Genomic DNA, 25,946 nt, shown 5'->3' with positions numbered 1-25,946 from the left:
GAGAGGCCTTTCTGTTGCCGTTCGACGGTGGTTGGCTGATCCCGACTCTGTCGCAGGCCCCGCGAGATCCTTTAACCGTCACCATGCCGGCTCAACTTCCTCACCCGACCACCGTTGACCGGCGTCATTTTTGAGGGGCTGTTGAACTGAGAGACACTTCTTTCTCGCCTCTTCCTTCCCTTCATCTCACTCCTCCTTGCCCTCCCTCCCGTCTCTTCCAGGCTCAAGCCCAAGTTGGAGAAGGCCCAGCTCGTTTACGAGACAGAGTGCATGACGCCGCACGAGATCATGGCTTGCCTCGACAAGATCTGGGAGGACAAGAATCCCGACGACGACTGCCAGTTTGGTCACTGGTACAAATCTTTCATGTGCAAGCATGGGATCATACCCTTCTCGTTGCACACGTCTGAGACTGATGAGAGGCGAAAGCGAAGCAAGTTGCACTACTCTACTAACCCGTCTTGGCCCGCTTGCCCCTCCCGCCCACCTCGCCCGCCTTGCGCTTAACCGCCTCGGCAAGCGCCCGAAGCGAGTCGGTGTCGGTGCTCCCGTCTGCGGCAGCGGCAGCGCGCTTCTTTGACGCACCACCCTCGGCAGGCGCAACGACGGGGGCGCGCGCCTTGTCGCCCTTGGTTGCGCGACGCTTGCGGCCTTCGGCCAGGATGGCCTCCATGTTGCGCGACTTCTGGTAGCTGTGAGCACAAAGGAGCGTGATCAGCGAGGCAGTCCCGGCAAGAGGAAGAATGCGAGCAAGAAGCGCACCGCGGGTTGGACGGGTCGACAGCAAAGTCATAGTCCTCGTACAGGCTCTTGAAACGGTCATCAGCAAGGTTGACCTTGAACTCGTCGTTGACAGGCTCGTCTTCGGCCTTGGCCATCTTGCCCTTGCCGCGGAGCTTGTGCTTCTTGCCCTGCTGCTTCTCGGCCTTGAGGATCTTGCGCATGTCAAAGTGCCGCCCGCCTTCGCCGTCGCCGTCGGCGCCCATGACGTCGTCCTCGTCGTCGGACCCGACGAGGAGCGCGAGGCGCGCGTGCTCCTCGGCGTTGGCCTTCTCCTCGGCCTCGCGCTGCGCCCGCTTGTCCTTCTTCGACAGCTTGCCCGCCGCCGCCTTCTTCGGCACGCCGATCTCGTCGCCGCTGTCTGCGCCTGCGTCGTAGGCCGCAAAGGGGTCGCCGCCGTCCTCGCCGAAAAAGTCGTCGTCAAAGCCCTTGTCGTCGTCGCCGTCGCCGCCAAAGAACGTCTCGCCCGCTGCGCCCGCCTCCTCGGCGAGCACCTCCTCGACCGTCTTGCCCTCGCGGCGCGCCTTGCGCTCGGCGCGCTTGCGCTCCTTGCGCTCCTTCTCCTTGCGCTTGTACTTCTCGATCGACGTCTCCTCGCGCTCGCCGGCGTATTCGAGCTGCTTGGCGCTGCGCTCCGACAGCGCGGGCGCAAACGTGATCTGCATCCCGGCGTCGGCACCCTTCTTCTTGCCGCCCGACACGGCGCCGCCGTCCCACGAGACCTCCATCGCGCCGCTCGCGCCCGCATCGTCGGCGCCATCTGCGCCACCGAGGCCGAGAAGGTTGCGCAGGCGATCACGCTTCGACGCCTTCTTGCCGCCTGCGGCACCAGTCGCGGCCGCCGCTGCGTCGCCGTCCTCCTCCGCGGCTTCGAAGAAGTCGTCCTGCTCCTCGAACGCGCCGTCCTCGCCCTCCTCTTCGTCCTCGTCCGACGACGAAGCGAGGTACTGCGCGATCTCATCGTCGGCGACGGGCGTCTTGCCCTTCATCGCGCCCTTCTGCTTGGAGCGATCGAGCGCGGCAGCGAGGTACGTCTGCATCTTGGTCTTGCGGTGGGGGTCGTCGGCGTCCCACGTGAGCTTGACCTTCGAGTGCCGCAGCGCGTCGGTCTGGAAGTCGAGACCGGTGTACGAGTTGCCCTCGGCGGCAATCGAGGCTTCGGTCGCTTCGTCGTGCACGGGGTCGGCGTCGAACGAGGTATCGTCAGGGACGTATCTGTGATGCGAGCCGGTTCAGCGAGTGCGTCAAAAGGGTCGATAAAGAGAGTAACGCACTGAAGGTCAAAGACGTTGGCTGTCCGCTCAAACTCGGTGCCGTTGATCTGCTCGACCACATGCTTGGCCGCCGACACCTTGTCGAACGTCGCGATCGCGTAGTAGTATCTGTGGCGAAGACGAGTGAGCTTGTGTAGCAAGCGACGTGGGAGACCGCTACGCACCGCAACCGCTCCAGCTGGTACTTGCGCAATGCCTCCGTGTCGTAGTCCTCCTCGCCGTCCTGCAGCTGCTCGTCGACGAGGTCGCGCTCGGTAAAGTCGTCGTCCTCGTCACCGGCACGCCGCCGCTGCTTCCCCTTGCCCTTGTTCTTCTTCCCGAGCTTGAGCGTCTGCGCGCCGTCGTTCTCCTCGTCGCTCGACTCGGCGCCCTTGGCGCGCAGGACGTCGACAGGCGGACCCTCGATCGCCTCGCGCTCCATGCGCTCGCGGCCAAACTCGCTCGGGTAGATGCGCAGGCTCAAGAGGCGCCCGGGCGCGATCGCGAGCTTGCTCGAGAGCTTGGCCTCGTCGCGGTCGTCGCCCTGCTTGCGCGCCTTGGCCTGCGCGATGGACGCGGCCGTCGCCGAGAGGGACGACGCGAGGACGCGGTACAGGTCGGACGCGCGCAGGTGGTCCCAGTCCATGTTGACGACGGCGAGGCGGCGCGTCGGCTCGGCGTCCTCAAAGTCGTCCTCATCTGCGGCAGCCTCGTCCTCCTCGTCCGGGAAAAGACTCGGGCCTTCGCCCTCGGAAAGGTCGATGGAGGGGCTGCGAGAGACGCGCCGCCGCGCCGTGCGACCGCCAAGCGTCACAGTGCCGGCTTGCGAGGACGAGGTCGACTCGGCGTCGGAGACAGCCGCCGCCTCGTCTTCGTCGTCCGAGGCGGCCTCCTCATCTGACGACTCGAGAAGCACCTCGCCACGCGCAAGGTCGACGAAGCCAGCGCCAGATGCGGGCGCTTCTTCGTCCTCATCCTCGTCGTCGTCCTCCTCCTCCGATTCGTCCTTCTCCTCCTCGCCCGCCTGTGGCTCGTCGCCCTCTTCTCCCTCCGCGCCAGGCGAAGCAAGGCGGTAGTAGCGCTTGAGTTCGTTGACAGAGGCCTCCTTGGCGAGCGGTCGGCCGTACTTGTCGACCTTGCGGGCGAACTTGCTCTTCTTCGAGCCGGAGGCTGTGTGCGCCCTGGTCAGCTAGTCTGCATCCCTACACAGCGGCCCAGGTAGGCGACACGCACGCTGCTGGTCGTCGAAGAGCGACTTGAAGCGGTCGTCGACCACAAACTTGGACTTTGCCGCTTTCGGGCGGACGAAGCGCGGGTCCGAGTGCACGCGAGCAAAGCGCGGGTCCGACATGCTCGGCAACTCGCTCGTCCTGGTCCCCGGAGAGAGCGAGAGCGGTGGCGCGGAAGAGCGAAGCGACAAAGCGCAGGAAGGCGGTGCAGCCCCGCTCCCGCCGCGACCGCACCCGGCAGGACCGCAGGAGAAGCGGTGCACAGGTCTGGTGGGATATACAGCAGCGCCTGAAGCCAGGCAGGGCCCCAGGAACAGGCTCCGCCCTTTCCCGCTCGGATCCTCTTCGTCTTCATCTCTTCCGGGCTGCACCGCTCTGGTAACCCGCGCTGAGCTCTGTGGAAGCGCTAAATCGAGTCTTAGTCTCTCTGTATACTGCTCGAGAGCTTCGACGAAGCGCAACTCGTGTCGACGGCTCTTCGAACTTCTCCCTGTCGCGCTCTCGGCCTGCTCCCGCTCGTCCGCTTCTGCACTTTGCGCTCTTTTCGCTCCGAAGATGCTCACGAGGCGCTCGCCAGAGCCACACAAGCCCGAGCGAGTCCAGCCGCGCGCTCCCAGCCCGCCGCGCCGCTCGCCTCGCTCTGCCGGCTCGATGCGCTCGCCCTTCGCCCGCCTCGCGCTCGTCGCCCTCTTCGTCGTGCTCGCCGTGCAGCTCGGCGTGCTCCTCCGTACTGGTCTCTCGCACCGACCGCCTGGCCGCCGCGCTCGCCGTGCGCCCGACGCCGACGAGGGAGACGACTCGTCCGCCCGCAGCCTCGACGTCCAGCGTGTCGAGCCAGGCGCGACGCTCTCGTTCCGCACGTACCTCGACGCCGTGCTACTACCTGCGTCGAACGTGACGAGCGTCGGGCAGCTCTGGCTCACGGCGGCGAGCTCGCACACCCTGTCGACCTGGACGCCCATCCTCGCCGAGCGCGTCGCCCGCCTCAACGCGAAGCGCATTGACCTGGACCGCATCCACCTTGTCGTCTTGTGCGCGGATGCTCAGTGCATCGACGAGTGCAGGCTGCACGAAGACTGGTGGTGCCACGGTGGGTTGGCGAGGACGCGGCCGAGGAGGCGAGACAGCTTGACGTGGCTGCAGGTCAACGGCGAGTCTCCCCTGCTTTCCGCCGAGCTGCGTGGCTTATTACACATCCCACAGGCATCGTCGACTCGCTCGAGAGCGGGCGCGACGTCCTGTTCATCCAGCCAGGCGCGATGGTGCTGGGGTACGCCACACCATCCCTCCCGACTTTGCGTGCAAAACCCGCTGACGCGGCTCTTCTCGCACAGAGACCCGCTCCCTGAAATCGTTGCAACTTCGCACCAGGCCGACCTGGTCGTACTCGGCAAGTCGAGTGGTGCTGTTTCCGGCGAGATCAGCTCGAGTGGGTTTAATCCGCTCCCATTTAGGGCCCACTTAGCTGAACCGGCCCCTGCAGGCTGTCTCTGGACGCGGAGCACGTCGTTCACAATCGACCTATAGCGCGGAATGCTCGACGAGTCGGCGAGAAGCACTGCTCCGCTCGACACGCTGCTCAACGCCGTGCGTCCTGTTCTTACCTAGATGCGTACCTGCGCTCACCCGTCGGTTAAAGGCTCTGCGTCGGCCCGCTATAGTCGACCAATCGAACACTCCGGCTATGGGTGGGCTGCGCATGCAGCAAATCGAGCACAGCCGGTTTGCGACGTACGAGGCTTTGTTCGTCCACCCTCTCACTGTGCCGTGCGACAAAGAATAACTCCTTGCCGCGATAGTCATGCGAGCGACTTTGAACAAGCGCCGCTCGTCGCCGCCCCGCGTTGCCAAGACAATCGCCTGTACCAGGAGTACACGGCAAGAACGCAGGTTCGTCTTGCCGCTTCCGGCCCGTATCAGCAACTACTGATGACTGATGACTATCCTAGCAGGGATATCTCGTGAGCGATGTGCTTTATGCCGACCCGCCAAAGCTGCTCATGCTGCCGGACATGGTCGGCACGCGGTCGGATCTCAAGCAGCTCCTCAAGCTCGCGATCACCGCTGCGTAAGTGTACCAACGTGCCCGTCTTGAGGGTCCGCTGACATGGGACCCCGCGCAGTAAATTGCTCAACCGCACGCTCGAACCGCCGGCGACTGCGACCTTCCTGGACGTGCTCGACAAGAAGGGCGACCCGCTCGTCCTTCCCGTCTACGCCGCCTTCCCGCTGCCGTACCTCCCCCGCGCGCTCGACCTCTCGCTCGTCGAGCCAGGCTACACCGCGCGCGCCTACGCACACCTCTCGGCCCAGCATCCTTCGCCCGCGCCGCTCGCCGCCGATGTCGAGCCTTCCCAACTCGACAGCGCCGCGTCGTCCTACCTGACGCTCGCGACGCTCTCGTCGCCGTACCCACTCGACCTGACGGCTTGCACGTCGCTGTACGACCTCGTGCGCCGCCTGTCGCTTCTCGCGATGCAGCAGGAACCGGTCGTGCGCCTCGCGCGCGCGAACGACCACCTGCATCGCGCGGCGGCGGCAGACGGCGAGAGCTGGCGCGAGTGGGACGCGAAGGAGACGTTCCCGCGCGGTACGAGGCTTGTGCAGCCGTGTGCCAAGCTGGGGCCAAAGTCTGGAGCCGGCGGGACGTGCGAGACGGTGTGCCGCATGCCGGCGAGCTGGATCGCCCCGCCGCTCAGCGACGCCGATGGCTCGGCTGCGGCCGCTGACGACGACGAGGGCGACAGGGTCGTGCGCGAGATGAGGCGGCGCGCGGGAGACGAGCCGTGGCCTGCGCTGGACGACTACCTGCGCGAGGGAGGCTTCCCTGTCTGGACGTGACTTTGCCTCTTCCGCGTCGCGCGCTTGTTGTGTACCGCTTTGCAAACGCAGCCTCTCTATATCACGCGAGGAGAGCAGAGGAACGGAAATGCTACTGCGACTGGAGTTTCAGAGATCAGCACAACAATCGACCTGGTCGAGGCGGGTACGCGAGATGAGAGAGGGGGGCGAGGACAAAACGGCGGGGTGTAAAGGAAGTAGGAAAGGGCAGGCAAGCACCACGGAAGGCAGAGCAACGCGCGCGAGGCTAGACAGGAGAGGGAGGAGGTGCGAGGGGAGACTGTGTACGCGGAGAGGGGGTATACTTCTGCTGCTCGTTGTCGACGTCGAAAGCCCGGCCATCGTCGCCGCCGCCAGGATCAAAAGCGAAGAGGAAGACAACAATGTGAAAGGGAAAGGAAAGGGGTGATCAGAGGAGGTGGAGGTAGAGAAGTTGTGAGGGGAAACAAGCGTCGCCGTTTACTCCTCGTCCGAGTCCGAGTCGCTGCCCTCGTCCGACGAGCTGTCGCTGCTCGCCTGGTCGCCGCCCTCGCCACCGCCGCCTTCAAGACCTGCGCCGCTGAGATCAACGCCAGCCGCGGCGGCGGCGGCGGGGGTGTCGAACGACGCGAGCTGAGCCTCGAGCGCCTCGATCCGCTGCGCCTCGAGCTCTTCGTCGAGGTTCTTGCGCGCGTTGCGGTTCGGCTTTGGCGGCTTGGACGACCCGCCGCGCGCGGCGCCCGCGCCGGTCTGCACGGGGCGGACGGCGGGCTGCGAGCCGGGGCACACGTAGCGGTACAGGTCGAGGAGCGTGCGCTGGTCGAGCTGGTCGATGTCGAGCTCGATCTCCTGGTTGGCTGCGCCGAGGAGATCGGGCCGGCCGCGACGGATGATGTTGATCGCCTCCTCGAGCTGGTCGCCCTCGAATGCGACGATCTTGACCGCCAACTCGCGCTTCATCTCAAAGTCGACGAACTCTTCCATCGCCGGCTCGATCGTTGCAGCCGTGTGCCGGCGCGACGTCGAGGTCGACCCGCCGCCATAGTACGCCCCGCCGTCGTCCTCGTAGTAGTCGTCCGAGTCGTCGTCGCGCCGGCGCTTCGGCTTCTTGGGCGCGCCGCCTCCGCCGCCCGGCCGAGGCCCGTTGCTGCTCGACTTTTTTGGGCGCGGCGGCGCCGGCTGCTGGCCGTACGGCGACATGGCGTACGCCGACTGGCTCGGCTGCTTCTTCGGCGGCTTGGGCACGGACGGCATCGACATGGGCATGGGCATGGCGGCGGCGGCCGCCTGCTGCTGCTGGATGCGCTGCTGGAGCTGCGCAAAGCGCTTGGCCTCCTTCTGCGCCTTCTTCTGCTGCTTCATGAGCTCAATGTTCTGCTGCAGCAGGTTGAGCTGCTGCTCCATGACCGACAGACCGTCCTCGTCGTCCTCCGAGTCGTCCTCGTACGCCATGGGGCGCTCAGCCCAGCGCGCCTCGAAGACCGACTCGAGCCGGCGACCCATGTCGTGCACGGGCGTGTTGGGCGGGTTGAAGGCGTAGCAGTTCTGGAAGATGAGGCGCACGTCGGCCTCGAAGTGCTGGTACGGCGGCGAGGGGTACTGGTTGTGCTCGACCTTGTGGCGGATCGTCGTGAGGTCCATCGGCTTCTTGATGTACTGCAGATAAGCCGGGTATGCCGCGACGTCTGTATGGTGCGGAGTCAGCGAGGGGCATCGCGGACGACGAGAGAGAAAAGGACGCACCGACAGGCTGGTAGAACGGGTACGCGTACGGCTCGTGAACCTTCTTGAACAGCTCCTTAACAACCTCCTTGCAGAAGCGCATCTGCTCCTGCGCGATCTTCTGCGCGCTCTTGACCTTCTTCTGCCCGCCGCCGCCGCCCGCGCCGCCCGCAGGTCCATACCCAGGCAGGCCCGCGAGATTGTAGATCCCGCCGGCCGTGACGTCGACGCCGGCGCTCTCGAGGTACGGGAGGTCCTTGGCCGGTGCATGGATCTCGCGCTTCGGACGAGTGTTCTCGGCCGGGCGGGGCGGGAACGACATGACGGGCTTGGGCGGCTCGACGTACTTGGGCGGGTAGGGCTGCGGCGTATGCAAGGTCGCTGTTAGTCGATTGTCGCAGAGTAAGGAAGAGCGCGGAAGGGACGCACCGTGATCATGGGCGAGAAGGGCATGCCGCGGTACGCCTTTTCGGCCGCGTCCTGCATGAGGCCCGCCATGGCCGAGACAGGGTTCTTCTCGCGCGGGCCGTTGTACCGGAAGCAGTTGTTCCACACGAGGTCGAGGTCGTGCTTGAACTCTTCGATCGTGCGGTACGAGTGCGGCTCCTCGCCGTCGGGCACCTGGCCTTCCCACTTCGCGTCGGGGTCGCGCCCTTCGCTGTAGTCGAGGCCGTACGTGCGTCCGGCCTTGAGCGCCGCGGCCATGCCCTTGCCCGTCGCCTGCAAGCGCGCCTCGATCGTGCCGAGGTCCATCGGCTCGAGGATGATCTTGTAGTAATCGGGGATGAGAAGCGCGACGGCGTCGACGGGCTTGAGGAACGGCGGCGCGTTCTTGTTGCGCTTGAGATTGCGCACCATGTTGATCGCGTGCTTCTGCTGCTCCTTCGTGATGATGTGCATCGGCTCGGGCTCGGGCGGGCCCGCCGGCGCGGCAGCAGCACCGTCGGCACCGTTCTGGCCATCTGCAGGCGCAGCAGCAGCGGCGTCGGGCGCCGCCGAGGTCGACGCGACAGCACCTTGCGCGCTGAACGCATCGGGCGAAGTGTACAGCCCGGGTGAACCGGCAGGTGCGCTTGAGGAGGGAAGAGCAGAGGGCGGGAGAGGCGATGCAGAGGTAGGCGGCGGGAGGGACGAGGCGTGGAAGTTATGCAGGTCCGAGGGGGACATGGTCGGCGCTGCTGCCGCCGGTGCGGAAGGGTAAGGCGGAGCGGAGGAGGCGAGGGTGGGAGCGGTCGTGAAGGCCGAAGGGTCGTAGCCCTGGACGGGTGTGGGAGTGGGAGAAGGGGCGGGGGGTGCAGCGGACGAGGCGGGAAGGGCGGAAGGCGTCTCGCCCGGCGTGGGTTCGACAACCGCAGGAGCGGCAGGCATCGGGGCCGCCGAGACAGGGAAGGGCGACTCGGCAGGAGCGCCAGGCGAAGGCGCAACAGGCGAGGCCTGCGGTAGCGAAAGCGGCAAAAATGCCGCTCGTTCAGTACGCGAGTAACACGCGACACGGTGGAGAATGCAGACGAACCTCTGCCTCGACCTTGAGCCGCTTTGCTTCACGCTCCTGCTCCGCATCTCCCGCCTGCCCGCCCGCAAAGTACCCCTCCTGCGCCTCCTCGTCCGGCGCACTCCGCTTCAACGGCGGAGACACGCCCTGCGGCACGCCAGCCTCTCCCGCCGCGGCAGGCGGCAGCGCAGGCGAGCCCGCCCTCACGTCGGCGGATCCGGCTCCCGCTGCAAAGTCGGCCAGCCCGAGCGCGGCCTCGCCCATGGCAACATCTGCGAGGACGTCGACGGCCGAGGGCCCATCACCGAGCGGCTGCTGCTGCGCGTCGCCGTCGCCGTTGAGGCCGGCGGGGACAGGCGCGCCGAGCCCCGGGTGCGCGCCGGTCGACTCGGCGAGCTGCTCGTACGCGCCGTTGACGTCGTGCACGGGCGGCACTGCGCCTGCCGAGCCGTTGACGAGCGGCTTGGGCTCGTCCTGCTCGGGAGCAGTCACGGGAGGAGCAGGCGGAACGGCGACGGCGGGGGTCGGGGGCTGCGCGGCGACGCTGCTCGAGCTGTCGGTGTGCTCGAGCTTGGCGGGCAGGCCGAGGTGCGCAGGCAGCGGGACTGCAGGCGGCGGCGGGAGGGACGCGGCGGGAGAGTCGGCGGCGGGGGCAGGCGGGGCGGGGGCGGGCGCCTCATGCTTCTGCTCGACTGCGCCCGCGAGCGGCTCGGGCTGTGCGGGCGCGGGCGGGGCGTCGAGCGACATGGGCGGCGACGCGGGGCGGTCGAGCGAGGTGGTGGTCGGCGGGGTCGGGAGCGACGACGACGCGAGAGCAGCCGCGGCGGGCTTTGCAGCAGCGTGCGCAGGATCGGGCGACTCGAGAGAGGGAGAGGGGGCGCCGTTCATTCCTCAGCTAAGAGGACTGACCCGCTCGCAGCAGAGAGAAAGAGAGAGAGGAAGAAGGAGACGCGGAAGGCGGGAAGGGGGAAGGCCGCGAAGTGCGGAAAGAGAGGAAAGAGGCAAACGCGCGCGCGCCGCCGAAAGCCACTCGCGCCCGCGCCCAACGCCGACGCTCCCGCCTCCCCGAGCCCACCGCGCCCGCGCAGCCCTCACACCCGCGCACTCGCCTTGGCAAGGCTGCAAGTGCGCCCGCACGGTGCACTCGATCGCCAGCTACCCGCTCGCACCACCCGCGTCCGCTCAAGTCGCGGCGTGGGCCCGCAATCTCGCCTGCCTCTTTGAGCTCGAGACGCGCCACGTCGACCTTTTCACTCGCCTGTCGTCGCCTCCCTCACGCTCAGACGCGCAATCTGAGCGTGCCGCGGTGCAGCTGCACCGCGCAAGAGTGCATCCACGCACTCGATGCGCCCTCAGGAGCGCGCGATCTGGCCTCGCTCGAGAGCTGACGAAACCCGCCTCACTTTGCCCTGCCTCGTCCGCTGTACCGCACAAGAGAACCTGCCGATCGATGCAGCGAGTCGGAGGACCCGCTTTTCCACGCTGCTGAATCGCTCGTGCGCCTGGAATCGCGCGGGAGGGGTATGGGCGCCTCTGCCGCTCCTTGACTCATCCGTGGTTTTGTTGTTATTCGCCTCTCGCGCTCGCAGCGACGCGCTTGCAGGCTCGTCGCGCTGCTTGACCTGCTCTTACATGCTTCAGAGTCTCCAGATCTGAGGAAAGGCGCTCAGCGCGCCGCGATGACGGTCTTTCGCCCCACGTGCTGCCACTTCGTCTCTCCTGGCTCCTGTGCACACAGCTCCCGTCCTTACAGCTCAGCTTGCATGTCGTGTCGAGGCTCTCGCGTGCGCACTATCACTGCACGCATGTGCGATCGCCACGGATGCAACGACGGCGGCTTTTCCCCTGCTGCAGACCATCTGGCTCTTGTCGCTTCCATGCTCTCCGTGCTTGCAGCATCCTCTCACGAAGAAGAGCAAGCAACCGGGAATTACGAGTGGTTGACTGCGAGACGTTGCAACCAGTAAATCTGGCAGGGCAGGCCTATCCACGTCAAGCTACTCCCTCGCCGCCCGTCTCACGAGCCCCTCACCCTCCCGCCGCATGGCCGCTGCGCGAGATGTACAACCAGACAGCCGGAGAAAGGAGGTGTACAACAAGCGCGTGAGTGCGCGAGAAGGGATGCGGGGAGAGGGGGGAGGGAAGGGTACAGCGTGTTGGACGGGAAGGACAAGAGGGCCGAAACTGTTTTATCGGTGTTGTGGTGGTGCGAGGAGGACGCAGAGGATGGAGCGAGCAAGCAGCAATGAAGCGCTCTCGTTTCCATCCCCGCGCGAAACGAAATAGAGGGCGTTGTAGGATGGATGACGGCGCGACGGGGCGCAGAAGGGTATGCATGGATGAGACGACTTTTTTTTTCGGTGCGAGGTGGGCGGGCGGAAGAGTGAAGGCGAAGGGCGGGCCAAAGGCAAGCGAGGAGCGAAGGGCGCGGAAAGAAGTCGAGGGGTATCGAGGGTTGCGAGTGGGACGAGAGCCGGGACGGCCGAGTTTAACGTAGGCTGTTGCGAGCTTAGGGCTTGCGGTACTCGTTCAAAACCGGGTAGATCTGCGCAAAGGCCTGGTAGATCTCCTCGCGGAACTGGGGGAGTTGAGCGCGTCAGTCCTCATCTGCCCGGCGGTGAAAAGGGTTTTGAGCGAGTGCAGCGCACCTTGGCACCGGTGAGGACGATCTTGCCCGAGACGAAGATGAGCAGGACGACCTTGGGCTTGACCATGCGGTAGATGAGACCCGGGAAGAGCTGCGATAGCAGAACGTGAGCACGCAGAGTGACGAGGGGAAGAACGGCGAGACACACCTCCGGCTCGTACGACGAGAAGTGACCGTGGCCGTATGCGAGCCCCTCCAGCCGGATCGGGAACTTGACATCGCACTGCCAGAAACGAACGGGTGGACGAGAAGGGTCAGTGCGTCACGCTTCGACGCAAGCGAGAGAGCGCCACGCACACTGCCGACAATGTTCTGGATCTTGAAGTCGGTGAACTTGGTCTCGAAGCCGAGCTTCTGGATGATGCGCGCATACTTGCGTGCCGCGAGACGCGAGTCGTCCTCGGACTTGGCACCCGTCACGACGACCTTGCCTGACGCAAAGACGAGCGCCGTCGTCTTGGGCTCACGGATACGCATGATGACGGCCGCGAAACGCTACTCTCGATAGGCGAGCGAAGCAGAAACGGGGGGAACGCGCACAGCGAGAGGAGGGACAGCTCAAGTCTCGTTCAGCCTTCTGTCGAGCCAAGACGGCGGGAGCAGGAGGGCAGGAACGAGACGAACCTTGGGGTTGTACTCTGCGTTGCGGGCATGAAGCGCGATCGTCTTGAGGTCGAGCTTGCACTCGAGGTTGACGGTCGCGACGATATTCCTGGGAGAAGAGCACGACAAGGAGAGGGTGGGAGCAGCGCGGGGTCAACACAGTGTCACAGCAGACGGTGTGCAACGCTGTCCCGCCCCCTGCACCGCTCGCAATCCGCCTGCACCTCCCTGTTCACCCGCCCGTTCCCCGCGCTTCCACCTCCCGGGTCGCCGTCTCGGGCTGAGCGTGCGCGCGAGACTCACTGCAATGTCGGCACGATGCCGTTGACGCCGGGGATGACTGCACCGGCGTCGTCCTGCCCCTGCTGCGCGACCTGCTTGCCCTTGTCGGCGGCGGGTGCGTCTGACTCCGCATGGGCCGGAGCGGAGCCGTTCGGGGCGCGCGAGGGGAGGACGAGTCCGGACATGGCTCGGTGGGTCTTCTGGGCTGCGTGGGAGTAGCTCGTGCGTGCGCTGCGCGATCTCGGCGGAGAGAGCGGCGGGCGGGGGGACGGGGTGGCGAGGGGGAGCGGGTCGGGGACGGCGAGGGCGCGGTGGACAGGCAGGCAGGCAGCGGGCAGGCTCAGGGCAGCACAGGCACAGACAGCAAAGTCGTGCACGCCACACAAGCGAGTCACGGGAGAAGCGAGGGCGGCCGCTTCCGTCGCCGCCTCGTCGCTCGATCCGCCCTCCACCTCGACTTCACCTTGTGTCCCTCCCTCTTCCCTCGCAGCCTCCCCGGGGCTCCCTCTCCTTCCTGGGCCTCCCGCCATCCTTTTCCGCTGCGGCCGCCCGCCGCGCTCTCGTCGCGCTCCGCTCCACGGCGCCCATCAGCACCCGTCTGGCCTCGCTCCTCCCGCCGTCACTTCCTTCAACCGCGGTCGAAAAAGCATGGCGATGGGTCGCGCTCCCGCCGGCGACGGCACTCGAGGCGCACACCCACTGGCTCATTCTCCATGGCGCCCTTCGTACCCGCCGCCGCCTTCATAAGCAGCAGCTCGCGGCCGGCGACGCGTGCCTCTTCTGCGGCGCCTCGGACACTCTCGCGCACGCCATCTTCAACTGCCAGTACTTGCGCAACTTCTGGATCGCACTCACAACCTTGCTCGCCACCGCCGTCTCTCCAGCCTTCACGGCGACCACCATGGCAAGTGATGAGATCCTGCTCGGCCTGCCCACCCTGCACGCCCTTGCACCGCGCGAGGCGCACCCGGCCTTCCGCGCCGTCGTCGCCGTCGCGCTCCAATCGCTGGTCGACGCGCGCTGGGCACGCATCCGCCCGCTCAACCCAACATCCTCATCTCCAAGCAGCGCTGAATTGGCGGATCGGGCGCTCCTTACCGTCGCTGATCGCCTCTCTTGAAGGCTCGCTCGCACGGCCCTCGATTTGAGGTTCTCCCCTGGGACGGCTACTCTCTTCTCTCGTGATCTCTTCTTTCCTTGTTCTATTCTCCGTTCTTCTGTCATACCCCTCGTGCCCCCGCGATCTAGCTGCTGTATATTCTGGCACGCAGGATTCAGGCATACCTCCCTTTGGGAGTGAGCCGCCCCTGTCTCTTGTCTACGCCATTAGGGCACGAATGTGCGTAGCCATTAGCGGTTGTTGAGCCGAGCCAGACGCAATGCACTTCCGATACAAGAAAAAAAAAAATCGCACTCGCACTCCCATTGACCGCTGACATGCTTCAGTGAGGGCTACCTGGATGAGACGACGAAGCGAAGGGCTATGCTGCGGCCCTTCTCGTTCCCGAGGCCCCGCTTGCTCTCCCTGATCCCTGCTTGCACGACCTGCTTCTCTTGCGCACGCTCGCACGTACCGCCTCCTACGAGGCTGCCTCGAAACCCATCTTCTTGCTTTCCGGGCTCAATGACAGCGAAGCTGCCTGCGACCTCTCCAGTCTCTCCGCTGGCCAGTCTCTCTCGACACTGCGCAGGCACTGCTTGACCGAGTACGTAGGTTTGCTCATTGTACAACTGGAAAGCTCGTCGCTCGTCGTGCGCGCTCGTGCGGAGAGGTGGAAGGGCTAGACGTTGGCGGCGTCGTCAGCCTGTTGCTCGAAGAAGAGGTAAGCGAACGGCTCTTTCCGGGAAGAGACGTAAGCGCGCGCACCGACCACGGCACCCTATACCACCGCTTGCGCCCAGTCCCGCCCTTGTCGGGCATGTAGACGAGCTGGACCTGTACGCCGCAGTACTCGTCCTCCAAATCCACGAACCATTCGTCGTCCTCGTCGTCCGACCACGCAAAGGCGATGAGCGTGATGGCTCGAATCATCAAATCTACGGGATCGGGAAAAGGGATCGCGATGGACCGGATAGGCGGCGCTCGAGGCTTCGAAGAACAGTCCGCCGACTATGCAGACGAGGGGTGTCGACATCGCGGCGAGTGTGTCGAGCAGCAGCGACCACGGCCGCTCCGACTGCCATGAAGAAGAGAGGCTTGACGGCGACATGTTGAAAGGATAGAGGTTCAAGCTGAGGAGCGAGACCAGGCTCGGGAGGAGCCTGCACACGTCCTCGAATAGGTTGTCCAGAGTCTCTTCGTCGAATGCGGTGATCTCAAGAATAAGCAGCCATTGGCATTTGCCGAGCCAATCGAAAAGTATCGAGCTGCCGCAGAAGTCGAGGAGAGCGCAGCGGTATAGAGTGAGCGGGTTGATGCGGGAGGTGAGACTGAAGAGAAGGCGCTCGAAATCGGCGGAATTCCTCAGGCCGACCTTGAGCTCGCGCAGAGGGATAGTGGACATGGGCGTGGAAGGATTGATCACGACCTCGCGCGCTTCGTCGCACTCGATGAAGAGGTGGAGCGTGCGCAGGCCGGCAAAGCGGGCGAGGCAAGACACGACGAAGTCGCAATGAAAGACATCGACGTCGAGGGCAAGAGCGAGAGTCTTGAGCGACGATGCGAGCGGGAGAACGGACGTCGCGGCGAGCAAGCGGAACGGCGCCGCGCAGGGCGCGAGCTTAAGGTCCGTGAGGCTGGTGCACCACGGCAGCAGGGTGACGAGCCTCGCGGCGTGGTATTCGCTGATCTCGCCGACGGCAACCTTGTTGTTCGCCGACAGACGCGGGCAGCGAGCATCGACAACTTCGACAATTCGCAACACTTCGGGATGCTTGAGGACGTAGTCGAGCGGACGCATGTCGATCCCTGGGTCGACCGTGAGCGTGCGCCACGCGAGCGGCTGGACCAGCGTGCCCCACGCCTTGCAGACGCGCGCGAGGCGGAAGCACTCTGCGCGGCCGGCGTGCTCGTCGAGGTCGTCGACGACGTACTCGGCGATGAGGCGGATGAGCTCGAGCGGGAGGAGCGGGATGGGCATGGCGGGTGGCTTAAGGCAGCTCTGCGATCGCACTCGAGCGTGTCAGTACCTCTAGACTAGCTACAAACACGTTTTGTGCGGCGGGAGGAACGCACCGACTGATGAAGATCAACGAGGAGCGACTCGGCAGTCTCGAGGTGCAGAGTGCTGGCAGCAAGCGAGTACGCCCTGTGCGAGCTCGACAAGGCTCGGCAGCTCTCGGCAGGCCCTTCCGGCGGAGCACGAGGTAGCGAACGAAGCGAACCCGGCGACTTGTCCTTCTCTCGCTTCTGCTCGCTCGTCGCCGCACGACGCCAGCGTTCCGAGTCCGTGTGGAGCTTCAGACTACGCAGTGACAAGCTCTGAGCGGCGGCAGGGTCCTCCGTTCGAGCCGCGTCCCCGTCTACACCGCCTCGCTCGCTCCGCACCATGTTCGCACGACGGCTCTTCGTCGAGCCGTCTGTGCGCGTGCTGCGCCCGTCGAGCACGAGCATTCGAAGCTATGCAGTCACTACGACCACCAGTCGAGCCCGTTCGAGGACGACGAGGAGCACCAGCGGCTCCTCGTCGACGGAACCGCCCTCGCGGGTCATGCTCGATGAATACGGCGTCGAGCGCAGGAGGCTGCCGCCGCTAGGACTGGACGGGAAGCCGACGACGCTGTGTACGTGCCGCGTGCATCACCCTTTTGCGGTTGCAGCGCTGACAGGGCTCTCTCGACAGCTGCGGCAGAATCAGACGAGCAGGCGAAACCGCTCAAGCGGACTGTGCGGCGACGCACGCCCAACGTCGCTGTAGAAAAGGCCAAGGAGGACGTGGACGGCGCAGAAGCAGCGGTCGAGGCAGAGTCGCCGGTAACAATGACTGCTCTCGAAGCCGCGATCCGCAAAGACCTTGCCGCCTACCCGGACGCCATCTTGCTGACCCAGGTCGGGTCGTTCTTCGAGGTGCGACTCTCGAGTACGATGACGTGGAGAGCCGCGCTGACCTATCTCTGCTGATCAGAGCTACTTCGACCAAGCCAAGGTTGTCGCCAAGCTGCTCGGCATCAAGCTGACGAGCAAGCAGTTCACCAAGGCCGGCAAGAAGACACCGCAGGCGATGTGCGGCTTCCCAATCCACCAGCTGCAAAAGCACGTCTCGGTCCTCGTCGAAGCCGGCCACAAGGTCGTCATCGTCGAGGAGTTCAAGGAGGCTGGGCGCGATACGGCCGTCACGTCCCGGCAGGTCACGCGCGTCGTCACACCCGGCACTGGCGTCGACGAGTCGTTCGTCCAACTCGAGCGCAGCAACTTTGTCCTCGCGCTCGGGGTGGCCGACGGTTCGAGCGTTCGCGACGAGGTCGGCCTGGCGTATCGCGATATCTCGACCGGCGCGTCCTTCACGCGAATGTCGAAGCTTTCGTCGCTGCGAGACGACATCCATCTCGTCCAGCCGAAGGAGGTCGTCGTCGATGAGCGTCTGACGGACAGCAAGCTCGGCGGGCGCATCCTCGAGCTGCTACAGGGCGAGCAGCTGCGCGAGGGCATCATGCTGTCTTCTACCTCGACCGACGCCGTTCCCTCGACGTCTAGTGCAATCCCATCGGCCAGTTCGGCTGCCGAAGCCGTCCTCCTCGCCTACCTCGCCAACACGCTCGTCTCGACCCCGCCGCCGCGCACTGCCGCGCGCTTTGTCGACCCGGCGAGCATCATGCAGATGGACGCAACGACGCTCAAGTCGCTCGAGATCCGCGAGAGCCTGCGCGGAGGCGTTCGGGGCAGTCTGCTCGGCGCCGTCAAGCGGACCGTCACGCCGGGCGGGCACCGTCTGCTCATCGAGCGACTCTGTGAGTCGGTTCTGACGAATTTTAGAGCTCTGAATACTGACACAACAGCTGCAGGCGCCCCCTCGACTGACCTGCCCACCATCAACGCCCGCCTCTCGCTCGTCACCATCTTCCTCGAGCTGATCCCCTCGTCGCGCTCGTACTTGCGAGCCCTCCTCCGCACGCTCGACGACACGCCCCGCCTTCTCCAACGCCTCGCGCTCCGCCGCGCACACCCGGCACACGACCTCCTCGGCCTGAAGCGCACCATGCGCGCGCTGCAGACGGTGCGCGCCGAGCTCGCGCAGGCGGTGCCCCAGCCTGCAGACGCCGAGGCGCGCGGCTGGACGGTGCAGGAAGTGCGAGCGGTCGGAGAGCTGGTCGAGCAGCTCGGCGAGTACGACGTGCTCGCCGACGAGATCGAGGCGGCGATTGACGAGGAGGCGCTCACGAAGCGGACGGAGGAGGCCGAGAAGGCGGCGGCGTTGGCGGCAGAGCTGGGAGAGCGGGCGGCGAATCGCGCCAAGGACGCAGACGCTGCTGCGGACGAGCATGAGGAGGGCCTGTGGGGCGACGCGCAAGCGTGGGTGATTCGGCCAAAGTGCGCACGCCCATCGACTCTGTCGGCAGCATATGCTGACGGACTTATTCTGCAGCTTCTCGCCCAAGCTCGCTGCACTACACGAAGAGCTTGCCGGCTTGCGTGCAGAGGCTGCCTCGCTGCAAGACTCGCTTCGCGAACGATACCAGTCGAAGAACCTGCGCCTCAAAGTCGCAGTGCGCGTTGGTCCCGCCGTACATGTTATCGTCAAGGATGGCGTCGCCAAGATCGACAAGGATCCGCAGGCGCTCGTCCACCAGAAGACCAATTCGACCCGGCTCTACGTGATTCAGGTTGGTCGGGTTCCTTCGCACGCTACGATCTCGCCATTGATCAAAGCGTCGTGCAGGACTGGACTCGCCTCCACCGCAAGATCGTCGACGTCTCGGCGCGCATCCAGAACCTCGAAGTCGAGGCGACCCAGGTTCTCGTCGCACGGGTTCGTGCGACTTCTTTCTCCGAGAGACAACTATCTGACGAGGCTGCGGGCAGGTCCTCGAAAAGTACGATCCGCTCCTGCAGACCGCCGACTCGCTTGCCGAGCTCGACGTCGTCATGGGCTTTGCGGAACTGGCGGAGGAGAACCGATGGGTGCGACCCGAGGTTGACGAGAGGTGCGTGCCTTTGCCCTCATGCCAAAATGACAGTTGCTCACACCCCCGTGCGCACCAGCAAATCGCTCGAGGTTGTCGCAGGTCGACATGCCACCGTCGAGAATGCTCTCATCTCTCACAACCGCTCGTTCACGCCCAATTCGGTGACCTTTCATCACGCCGACGATCAACCCGAGCAACCGTCCTTTGTCCACGTCTTGACGGGTCCTGTACGCTATTGCGCCCTGCCATCGTATGTTTGCCGAAGCTCACACACTTCTTGCAGAACATGGCCGGCAAGAGCACCTTTCTGCGCCAGACCGCACTCATCGCCGTTCTTGCACAGGCCGGCTCGTACGTCCCGGCCGAATCGGTCCGCATGGGTGTCTTCGACCGCGTATTCAGCCGAGTCGGCGCGCGCGACGAGCTCGACAGGGACCGCAGCACCTTCATGATCGAGATGGACGAGTGCACGTCGATTCTTGAGAATGCTACAAGCCGTTCCTTGGTGATTTCCTCAACTACTTTCACGTCGCTGCGAAGCGCTGACTCAGCACTGCTCGAAGGTCCTCCTCGACGAGCTCGGTCGCGGCACCTCTCCCATCGACGGTCTCGCCATCGCTTACGCCGCGCTCGAGCACCTCACACACGTCAACCGCTCACGCACGCTCTTTGCGACGCACTATCACCGCCTGGGTGCGCTGCTCGGGTATGACGAGGCGGACCCGCGCGGCAAGGGCGAGTGGGAAGGTGTCGAGTTCTGGTGTACCGACGTCGAGGAGGACGAGGTGCGCCCACACTCTCTCCCGTTTCCCTCCAAGAGTCGCACTGACTGTGCGCTCGGTCCCAGGACTCGGTTCGCTATGTGCACACGATCCGCCGCGGGCTCAACAGCGACTCTGCGGGTCTCGTCATTGCGCGACTGGCGGGCATGCCGCCGCGAGCGATTCTGACGGCGCGCGAGATGCGCGACCGAGTGCTCGCGGGGGAGGTGTAGGACTTACGAACTAGCAGAAGAAGGCAGCAGATTCGAGCGGCTTTCGTTGAGAAGGTCATCGAGGTTTCATGATTGCAGGCCGCTAGACAGCCGGCAAGGTCGGAGATGAGGTACCTTGGTGCGCTACGCGTGTCCTGGCCCCCTCAGACAGGACCTTCAGTACCGGCGGCGGCCGGCGTATACGCTTGCGCGGCGGTAGTTGCCCGGACCAACGCGACCGACGCCGAGGCTCGCCTCGCCGCGGTCGGCTTGCATCGCGCGCAGGTGCCGGAGGTGCTGTGAGGGCCGTGAAAATCAGCACGGCGCGCTCAATGGAATGCGATCGGCAAGGCGCACCTCGTGCTGTTCTTCCTCGGCATCGTCCAGGTCGTCCGCCTCATCCCCCCCAAACTGTCCTCTCAGGATGGCACGGAACTCATTGACTGCCACGCAAGATGTGTGTGAGCTTTCTTTCGCGGCTCTGAAGTGGCAGCCTGACGGACTGAGGTAAACTGTCGCAAACAAGCGGTTAGTGAAGTCAGCCACGGGGACACTTGATGACGCTCACGCACGGCGATCCTCGATAACGTGAAACAGGTTGTATGTATGATCTCCATTGTCCGATTCGAGCCGGCGGATCTCTGCCTGTATCTCGTTCGTCTTGGTACGCCCAGGCTGCATAGATGCAATCAGCTCTGCGAGGAGAGACAGTCAATCTTTGTCCAGAGAGCCAAGGGAACTTGACGGACCGTAACGACCGGTCGCAATACTTTTGATCAGGTCGCGCAATCGAGTCTCCTCCGCTACTGCATGATCGTGGACGGGCGCGTTTGCGTCGCGGAGGATGGCATTTGTTCCGCGTGTACTGTGCAGGGCATGAAGCGATCCGAGAGCTGAACACGAAGTGATCAGCGTAAGGTACGCCACAGGGCGCGGTTTCACCTGCCGTGAGCCTCTGCAATGCGCAGCAAGTTTCAGCGGCCACCCTCGAGCAACTAGCGAAGGCCCTCAGGAGGAAACATCTCACCCCTCGTCCTCTCATCTTCGAGGCGTTGAGGGATCGTGCGAGAGTCGGGCACGTGAATGTGAATGTGACGGGCGGCCATGTAGTGAAGCACGGCTGGACCCAGCGAACCGTGAGAGAGCGGGAGCGGGGATGCAGGTAAACTGAGAAACAAGGAGGCAGCAAGCAGGAGGACGACGAGGACGCAGCAGGCCAGCCAAGCCGCGGAAAGGCCGCTTCGGATGTCCAGGAGTTGTCAGGAGCCACCTTGCAGGTGCGGACAGGTCGCGGACGCGACCAGCCGGGATCAGCGCCGCCTCGTGAAGTCCGCGAGACCATGGCATACAGTCGTGCAGATTTGAGCATGCGTCGACAGCTTGATAGGCAGAGGGCGGCGCTTCAAAGCGTCGAGGATGACGGAGACGCGAGAAGAAGAGTGGACTATCGCAGACTGAGCGTAACGGACTGCGGTCGCGCGATTGAACTGCAGCGTAGGGCTTGCACGATGCGCTTGAGAGAACGCCGCGGAACGGAGAGGGCAAAGGAGCGCCGCGACGCGAGCTGTTCGAGCGGAGCGACGACGAGCGACTGTCACTCACTCGCCGGAAGACGGCAGCGCTCGTGCTCGAGGCCCTCCTTGCCATCTACTGAGCTCGAGCATCCAGCGCGTACGCTCGGTGGCCCTTGCCCTTGCGCTTGAGGCCGTGGCACCGCCTCATCAGCCCGACCGGTCGCAACCGGCTATCCGCACCGAGCTACGCCAGTTGCGAGGCTTCTCGAGCAAAACAGCAGCTCTGCAGGGAGCACCCGGACCCATGCAACCCGCCGAAGCAGGACCGTCGTCCCCCGCTCGCTCCTCCCCACCCGCTCTTCCGACGACATCGCCCACTCGCACCTTCGCCACCGCGCCCGTCGAGCCCTACGACTCGCCGTTGAAGCGCTCACCGCCCACGGTGCCCTACGCCGGCGAAGGCGGCGATCTGACCGACGTGCTAGAGGATGGCGACCTCGGTGTCAGGAACTCGAGGAGGGACAAGGGCAAGGGCAAGGCCCGCCTCGACGACCGCGAGTACGGGCGTGTGCGGACCACGAGCGAGGATGTCGCGCTTGAGGAGCGAGATGCTGAGGAGGCCGAGGTGGACGAGGCTGCCGAGGAGCGCAGAATTCAGGAGGTGCGCACCCCATTCTCTGTGCAATTTGTGGACACTCACTGACGTCGTGCCGTGCAGAATCTCGCTCGCTGGTCTCGCGCAGATGCGCAGCGACGAGCCTCGTTACGCCGCTCAACCCGACTCGTCTACCCTTCCATGCCTTCCGCGCCGCCCGTCGACCTCCCCTCCCCGACGAGCCTCGTACGCCGCACATCCCACCTGCTTCGTGCCGGCAGCCGAAGACGACGAGGGAGCAATGGTCTGGGCGGACTCGAAGCGGACGAAGTTGAACTCGGCGGGCCGGCCTCGCCTGTCGCATCGCCAACAGAAGGCGGCTTCAGCGGGCGAAGAGGGTGGCGAAAGCTAAGCGTCAAGATCGACGCTGGTGGAGAAGACTCGGCCAGCGGGTCAGCCGGTGCAGCAGCATCAGGCGCGGGAGGGCTCGCACGGGTCGGCGAAGAACCCGACGATGTGGATCCCGCCCGAACGCCCACTACCTCGCCACACGCCGAGACCGACTCGCTCGTAACGCCCGTCAGTGCACGCGCGCGCGACAACCCCTTCTCGCCGTCGAACGCCTCGTTCGTCTCGCTCGTATCGACGGCAAGCGAGCGGACTGTGCGCACCGGGTCGCGCTTTATCGAAGACCTGCCGCCCTTGCCTGCCTCTCCTCCTTCCGCAACCTCGTCGCCTTCGAAGCCGCGTCCTCTCTCAGCGCAACTCGTGTCGACCACTCCTGCGGCCTCGAACCCTTTCGTCGACGTGATCGTCACCTCCGCAACGCCCACCCGCCCCGACGCCGTCTCTCGCCACTCGCAGCAAAGCGTCGCGACCTTCTCTGCCGCAGGTGGCGCCAGCGCGACGAATCCGCTCCGCGCGCCCTCTCCCTCCGGATCGTTCGTCTCGTCGACCTCTTCGCGGCCCTACTCGCCCACGCCCATGCCGACGGCCTACTACGGGCGCCGGGCGCATGCGGACGAGGGAGAAGAGGGCGAGGACAGGGTCGGGCTGCTCGACTGGCTGCTGTGCGGGTGCTTCCGCACCGGAGCGGGGCAAAGGGACGAGCGCGTCGCGCAGCAGGGCCGTACGAATCCGATGGAGTGACGGGAACCGGGGAAAAGGGGAGACAGACACTGCTGTTTCTTGCGTTACGTATGCGCACGCCGATTCCTGTTGTTCGCATTGGGTCCTTTCTTGTTCCTGCTTCTGCACTCGCACCCTCCCAACCGCGCTGCATGTATGCACAGCGTTTGTATCGATACACTTTTCTCGGAAGAGATCGCTGACAGAGGGTCTAGTCGCCTCGAGAGAATGAACCGCTGGCAAGCACTACGCCTTCCACGCGGCCTTCCCGACTGCCCGAAGCTGGATGGCGAAAGAGATGCGAATTGATGTATCCTTGGTACAACACGAAATACAATCCACGGAAGCGGTCCTTGCCTTACTGCTGCTGAGCCTCGGACCAGGCAAGTGCTGCCTCGATGCGACGCAAGACCTCCTCCTTGCCAAGCACAGCAACGACGTCGGTAACTCCAGCGCCAACCTGTGCGGCGTACTCGCGGACGGTCAGCTCAAGCTGCAGAGGGCGGCGCATAGCCATCCCGAAGAGCTCGCACACAACGCACCTTCTGCCCCGTGAGCGCCCACCGAAGCGGGTTCATCACCTCCTTCGCAGCGCGCTTCCCGCCCGGGCGCGCAAGCACGAGCTCGTCGAGCGTGTGTTTGACGCTTGGCGTTTTGGCGGCGCTGGGAGAGGTGAAAGCCGAAGAGGGGAGGGCGTCGAGCGCGGTGGAGGCGGAGCGGAGGGACTCGGCTGTGGCGCGGGAAAGTCAGGACTGAAGAGCGGGAGGGTAAGGCGGTGCATAGCGTACCATGAGCGTCCGGAGAGACGGTCTTGTAAAGCTGCGTCGCGAGTGCAGAGTCGTAGACGGGCGGGTGGAAGAAGTAGGCGCCGAGCGAGGGGATGTCGAGCAGCGTGTGGATACGGTCCTGTGCGCACGTCTCAGAGGGTCAGCTCGCCAGGCAGAAATCATTCTTCAGAAGCATCGAAGAGGAGCGATGCGCACCTTGAGCGCGTCCACTACCCTCGCGAGGTACTCCTCCTCGAGCAGCCTCTTCCTCTCCACACTTCCTTCCAACTCGGGCCACTTTCCGCGCACTACCTCCCTCGCCCTCTTGGCGACATCCGCCCTGCCGCCCCCGGGCGACGTGTCGGCGAGTTTCAGGCGGAGGTGAGCGCGGTTGAGAAAGTCGAGCTTGGCGCTTTGCATCGTCGCGCGGTTCTTGTTGACGCCCTCGAGCGAGAAGGCTGCGATCAGGTCGGCGAGCGGGAGGACTTCTTCGTTGCTCGCTGCGACTGTGGCGGCCGAAGAGGAGTCGGTCGCAGCGGAGGAGGCGGGAGATGGGGACGACGACGACGAGGATTGGGGGGACCAGCCCATGAGGGCGACAAAGTTGAGGAGCGCTTCGGGTTCGTACCCCTTGGCCTGTGCGTGAGGAGTTAGCGAGCCCGGCCTCGTCACGTAGCGAGATGCTCGCTGCATAGGCCAGTCGCGCGGCTCGCCGGGCAGAGGCATGGGAGACGCTGAACGCACGATGTAGTCCTCGACCTTGACATCTCCTGCACGCTTGCTCAACTTGCTTCCGTCAGGGTTGATGAGCAACGGGAGATGCGCGAATTGAGGCCGGGGCAGACCGAGCGCGTCGTAGAGCTGGAGGTGCTTCGGCGTCGAGGGAAGCCATTCCTACGAGTCTCGAGCATGAGTGTCTTGCTCCTACCAGTGAGGCTCAAGATGACACACCTCGCCGCGCAGGACGTGCGTGACGCCCATCTCGTAGTCGTCGACGACGTTGGCAAAGTGGTACGTCGGGAGCCCGTCCGACTTGCGCAGGACGAAGTCCTCAAGCGGAAGCGAGTCGTAGTGGATCGCATCGTAGATCAGATCCTCTTGCTTCAGTGCGCCGGAAAAGCTCTGCAGGGGTGATGCAGCATGAGGCACTCTGCGCGGCCTGGGAAACGAGAAGCGGAAGAAAAGCGCGCACCTTGAATCGCACAATATTGCGCTCGCCCTTCTCAAGTCGCTCCTTGACCTCGTCTGCGGACAGGCCGAGACAGCGCCGATCATACCCTTCGTGCGAGCCCTCCTTCTGCAGCCGTTTCCGCATTGCGGCCAAGCGTTCGGGCGTGCAGAAGCAGTGGTAGGCTTTGCCGGACTGCGCAGAGCGTCGAGTCAGTCCTGCACCTGGACTCCAGCTCAAGCCCGAGCACGATGCACAGCATTGTAGGCGTCCGTGCGAGAGCGACGAGGAGGATGCGCGACTGACTGCGATGAGCGGGTCAAGGTAACGGTCGTACACGTCCTTACGCTGCGATTGGAAGTATGGTTCATTTGGTCCGCCTACTCCTGGACCTGCACGAGACGAGTAAGGTCAGCTTAGAGAGAGATGCGCGTCCAAGAAGAGTGAGGCGAACCCTCGTCGAAGTCCAGCTTTGCCCACTTGAGCGTCCCCAGCAGCGATTCGACCGCGCCTTCGACATACCGGGTCTGCGAGGGTCTCTTGGAATCAGCAATGCCCGTAAAGGATGCCAGAACAGAGACGTCGACGGACCTGGTCGGTGTCTTCGATGCGGAGGACCCACTTTCCGCCGAGTTTGCGCGCGAGGAGGTGGTTGTAGAGGGCGGTGCGGAGTCCGCCGAGGTGCAGATAGCCCGTCGGCGAGGGAGCAAAGCGGAGTTTGGGAGTCTTCGCAGGTTGTGAGGACGAGGAGGGGCAGAGGGAGCGCGACGACGACGAGAAGGGGCGGTGGGCTGGGAGGATGCTCCAGCGAGGCTGTACTGCGACCCTGGCTGTCCTCAACATTCCTTCGCTGCTCCACTGCACTCGCCGTGACGCCAACCGTCGACTTCATCGCCCCGTCCTTACCCCG

General features: G+C 64.8%; 10 protein-coding genes across 10 annotated transcripts; 4 read left to right on the top strand and 6 right to left on the bottom strand.

Annotated features, from left to right (window-relative positions):
• Nucleotides 1-451: 451 nt before the first annotated feature.
• Nucleotides 452-3,384, bottom strand: ESF1 (pre-rRNA-processing protein ESF1; the record flags this gene model as incomplete). The annotated part of the gene is made up of 5 exons (XM_076649417.1): nt 452-692; nt 763-1,995; nt 2,055-2,162; nt 2,219-3,203; nt 3,267-3,384. 5 exons carry the CDS (start codon nt 3,382-3,384, stop codon nt 452-454), a joined length of 2,685 nt encoding a protein of 894 aa, XP_076505008.1.
• Nucleotides 3,385-3,913: 529 nt separating this feature from the next.
• On the top strand, nt 3,914-6,103 carry JCM10292_000513 (uncharacterized protein; the record flags this gene model as incomplete). The annotated part of the gene is made up of 7 exons (XM_076649416.1): nt 3,914-4,352; nt 4,466-4,532; nt 4,597-4,691; nt 4,924-5,005; nt 5,062-5,152; nt 5,215-5,330; nt 5,386-6,103. The coding sequence occupies 7 exons, from the start codon at nt 3,914-3,916 to the stop codon at nt 6,101-6,103; spliced, it is 1,608 nt and encodes a 535-aa protein (XP_076505007.1).
• A 459-nt stretch (nt 6,104-6,562) lies between these two features.
• Nucleotides 6,563-10,184, bottom strand: JCM10292_000512 (bromodomain-containing protein; the record flags this gene model as incomplete). The annotated part of the gene is made up of 4 exons (XM_076649415.1): nt 6,563-7,767; nt 7,826-8,165; nt 8,234-9,238; nt 9,318-10,184. 4 exons carry the CDS (start codon nt 10,182-10,184, stop codon nt 6,563-6,565), a joined length of 3,417 nt encoding a protein of 1,138 aa, XP_076505006.1.
• Nucleotides 10,185-11,805: 1,621 nt separating this feature from the next.
• On the bottom strand, nt 11,806-13,013 carry SPT15 (TATA-binding protein; the record flags this gene model as incomplete). Its single annotated transcript, XM_076649414.1, has 6 exons — nt 11,806-11,874; nt 11,945-12,034; nt 12,092-12,166; nt 12,241-12,438; nt 12,568-12,655; nt 12,850-13,013. The coding sequence occupies 6 exons, from the start codon at nt 13,011-13,013 to the stop codon at nt 11,806-11,808; spliced, it is 684 nt and encodes a 227-aa protein (XP_076505005.1).
• Nucleotides 13,014-13,729: 716 nt separating this feature from the next.
• On the top strand, nt 13,730-13,948 carry JCM10292_000510 (uncharacterized protein; the record flags this gene model as incomplete). Its single annotated transcript, XM_076649413.1, has 1 exon — nt 13,730-13,948. One exon carries the CDS (start codon nt 13,730-13,732, stop codon nt 13,946-13,948), a length of 219 nt encoding a protein of 72 aa, XP_076505004.1.
• Nucleotides 13,949-14,609: 661 nt separating this feature from the next.
• Nucleotides 14,610-15,908, bottom strand: JCM10292_000509 (uncharacterized protein; the record flags this gene model as incomplete). Its single annotated transcript, XM_076649412.1, has 3 exons — nt 14,610-14,633; nt 14,696-14,764; nt 14,898-15,908. 3 exons carry the CDS (start codon nt 15,906-15,908, stop codon nt 14,610-14,612), a joined length of 1,104 nt encoding a protein of 367 aa, XP_076505003.1.
• Nucleotides 15,909-16,478: 570 nt separating this feature from the next.
• Nucleotides 16,479-19,885, top strand: MSH1 (mismatch repair ATPase MSH1; the record flags this gene model as incomplete). The annotated part of the gene is made up of 11 exons (XM_076649411.1): nt 16,479-16,551; nt 16,611-16,834; nt 16,893-17,715; nt 17,770-18,295; nt 18,351-18,588; nt 18,645-18,734; nt 18,788-18,909; nt 18,968-19,118; nt 19,175-19,396; nt 19,455-19,676; nt 19,739-19,885. The coding sequence occupies 11 exons, from the start codon at nt 16,479-16,481 to the stop codon at nt 19,883-19,885; spliced, it is 2,838 nt and encodes a 945-aa protein (XP_076505002.1).
• A 156-nt stretch (nt 19,886-20,041) lies between these two features.
• On the bottom strand, nt 20,042-20,545 carry JCM10292_000507 (uncharacterized protein; the record flags this gene model as incomplete). The annotated part of the gene is made up of 4 exons (XM_076649410.1): nt 20,042-20,161; nt 20,222-20,307; nt 20,368-20,376; nt 20,437-20,545. 4 exons carry the CDS (start codon nt 20,543-20,545, stop codon nt 20,042-20,044), a joined length of 324 nt encoding a protein of 107 aa, XP_076505001.1.
• Nucleotides 20,546-21,682: 1,137 nt separating this feature from the next.
• Nucleotides 21,683-23,122, top strand: JCM10292_000506 (uncharacterized protein; the record flags this gene model as incomplete). The annotated part of the gene is made up of 2 exons (XM_076649409.1): nt 21,683-22,039; nt 22,097-23,122. 2 exons carry the CDS (start codon nt 21,683-21,685, stop codon nt 23,120-23,122), a joined length of 1,383 nt encoding a protein of 460 aa, XP_076505000.1.
• Nucleotides 23,123-23,459: 337 nt separating this feature from the next.
• Nucleotides 23,460-25,879, bottom strand: MSE1 (glutamate--tRNA ligase MSE1; the record flags this gene model as incomplete). Its single annotated transcript, XM_076649408.1, has 10 exons — nt 23,460-23,561; nt 23,644-23,831; nt 23,890-24,007; nt 24,085-24,504; nt 24,613-24,762; nt 24,820-24,990; nt 25,061-25,231; nt 25,343-25,428; nt 25,491-25,563; nt 25,628-25,879. The coding sequence occupies 10 exons, from the start codon at nt 25,877-25,879 to the stop codon at nt 23,460-23,462; spliced, it is 1,731 nt and encodes a 576-aa protein (XP_076504999.1).
• Between the last annotated feature and the right edge of the window lie 67 nt (nt 25,880-25,946).

Source organism: Rhodotorula paludigena (assembly GCF_050403205.1).
Source record: "Rhodotorula paludigena JCM10292 DNA, Rt_paludigena_JCM10292v1_ctg24, whole genome shotgun sequence".
Classification (NCBI taxonomy): domain Eukaryota; kingdom Fungi; phylum Basidiomycota; class Microbotryomycetes; order Sporidiobolales; family Sporidiobolaceae; genus Rhodotorula; species Rhodotorula paludigena.
This window is presented reverse-complemented; position numbering and strand designations above follow the sequence as displayed.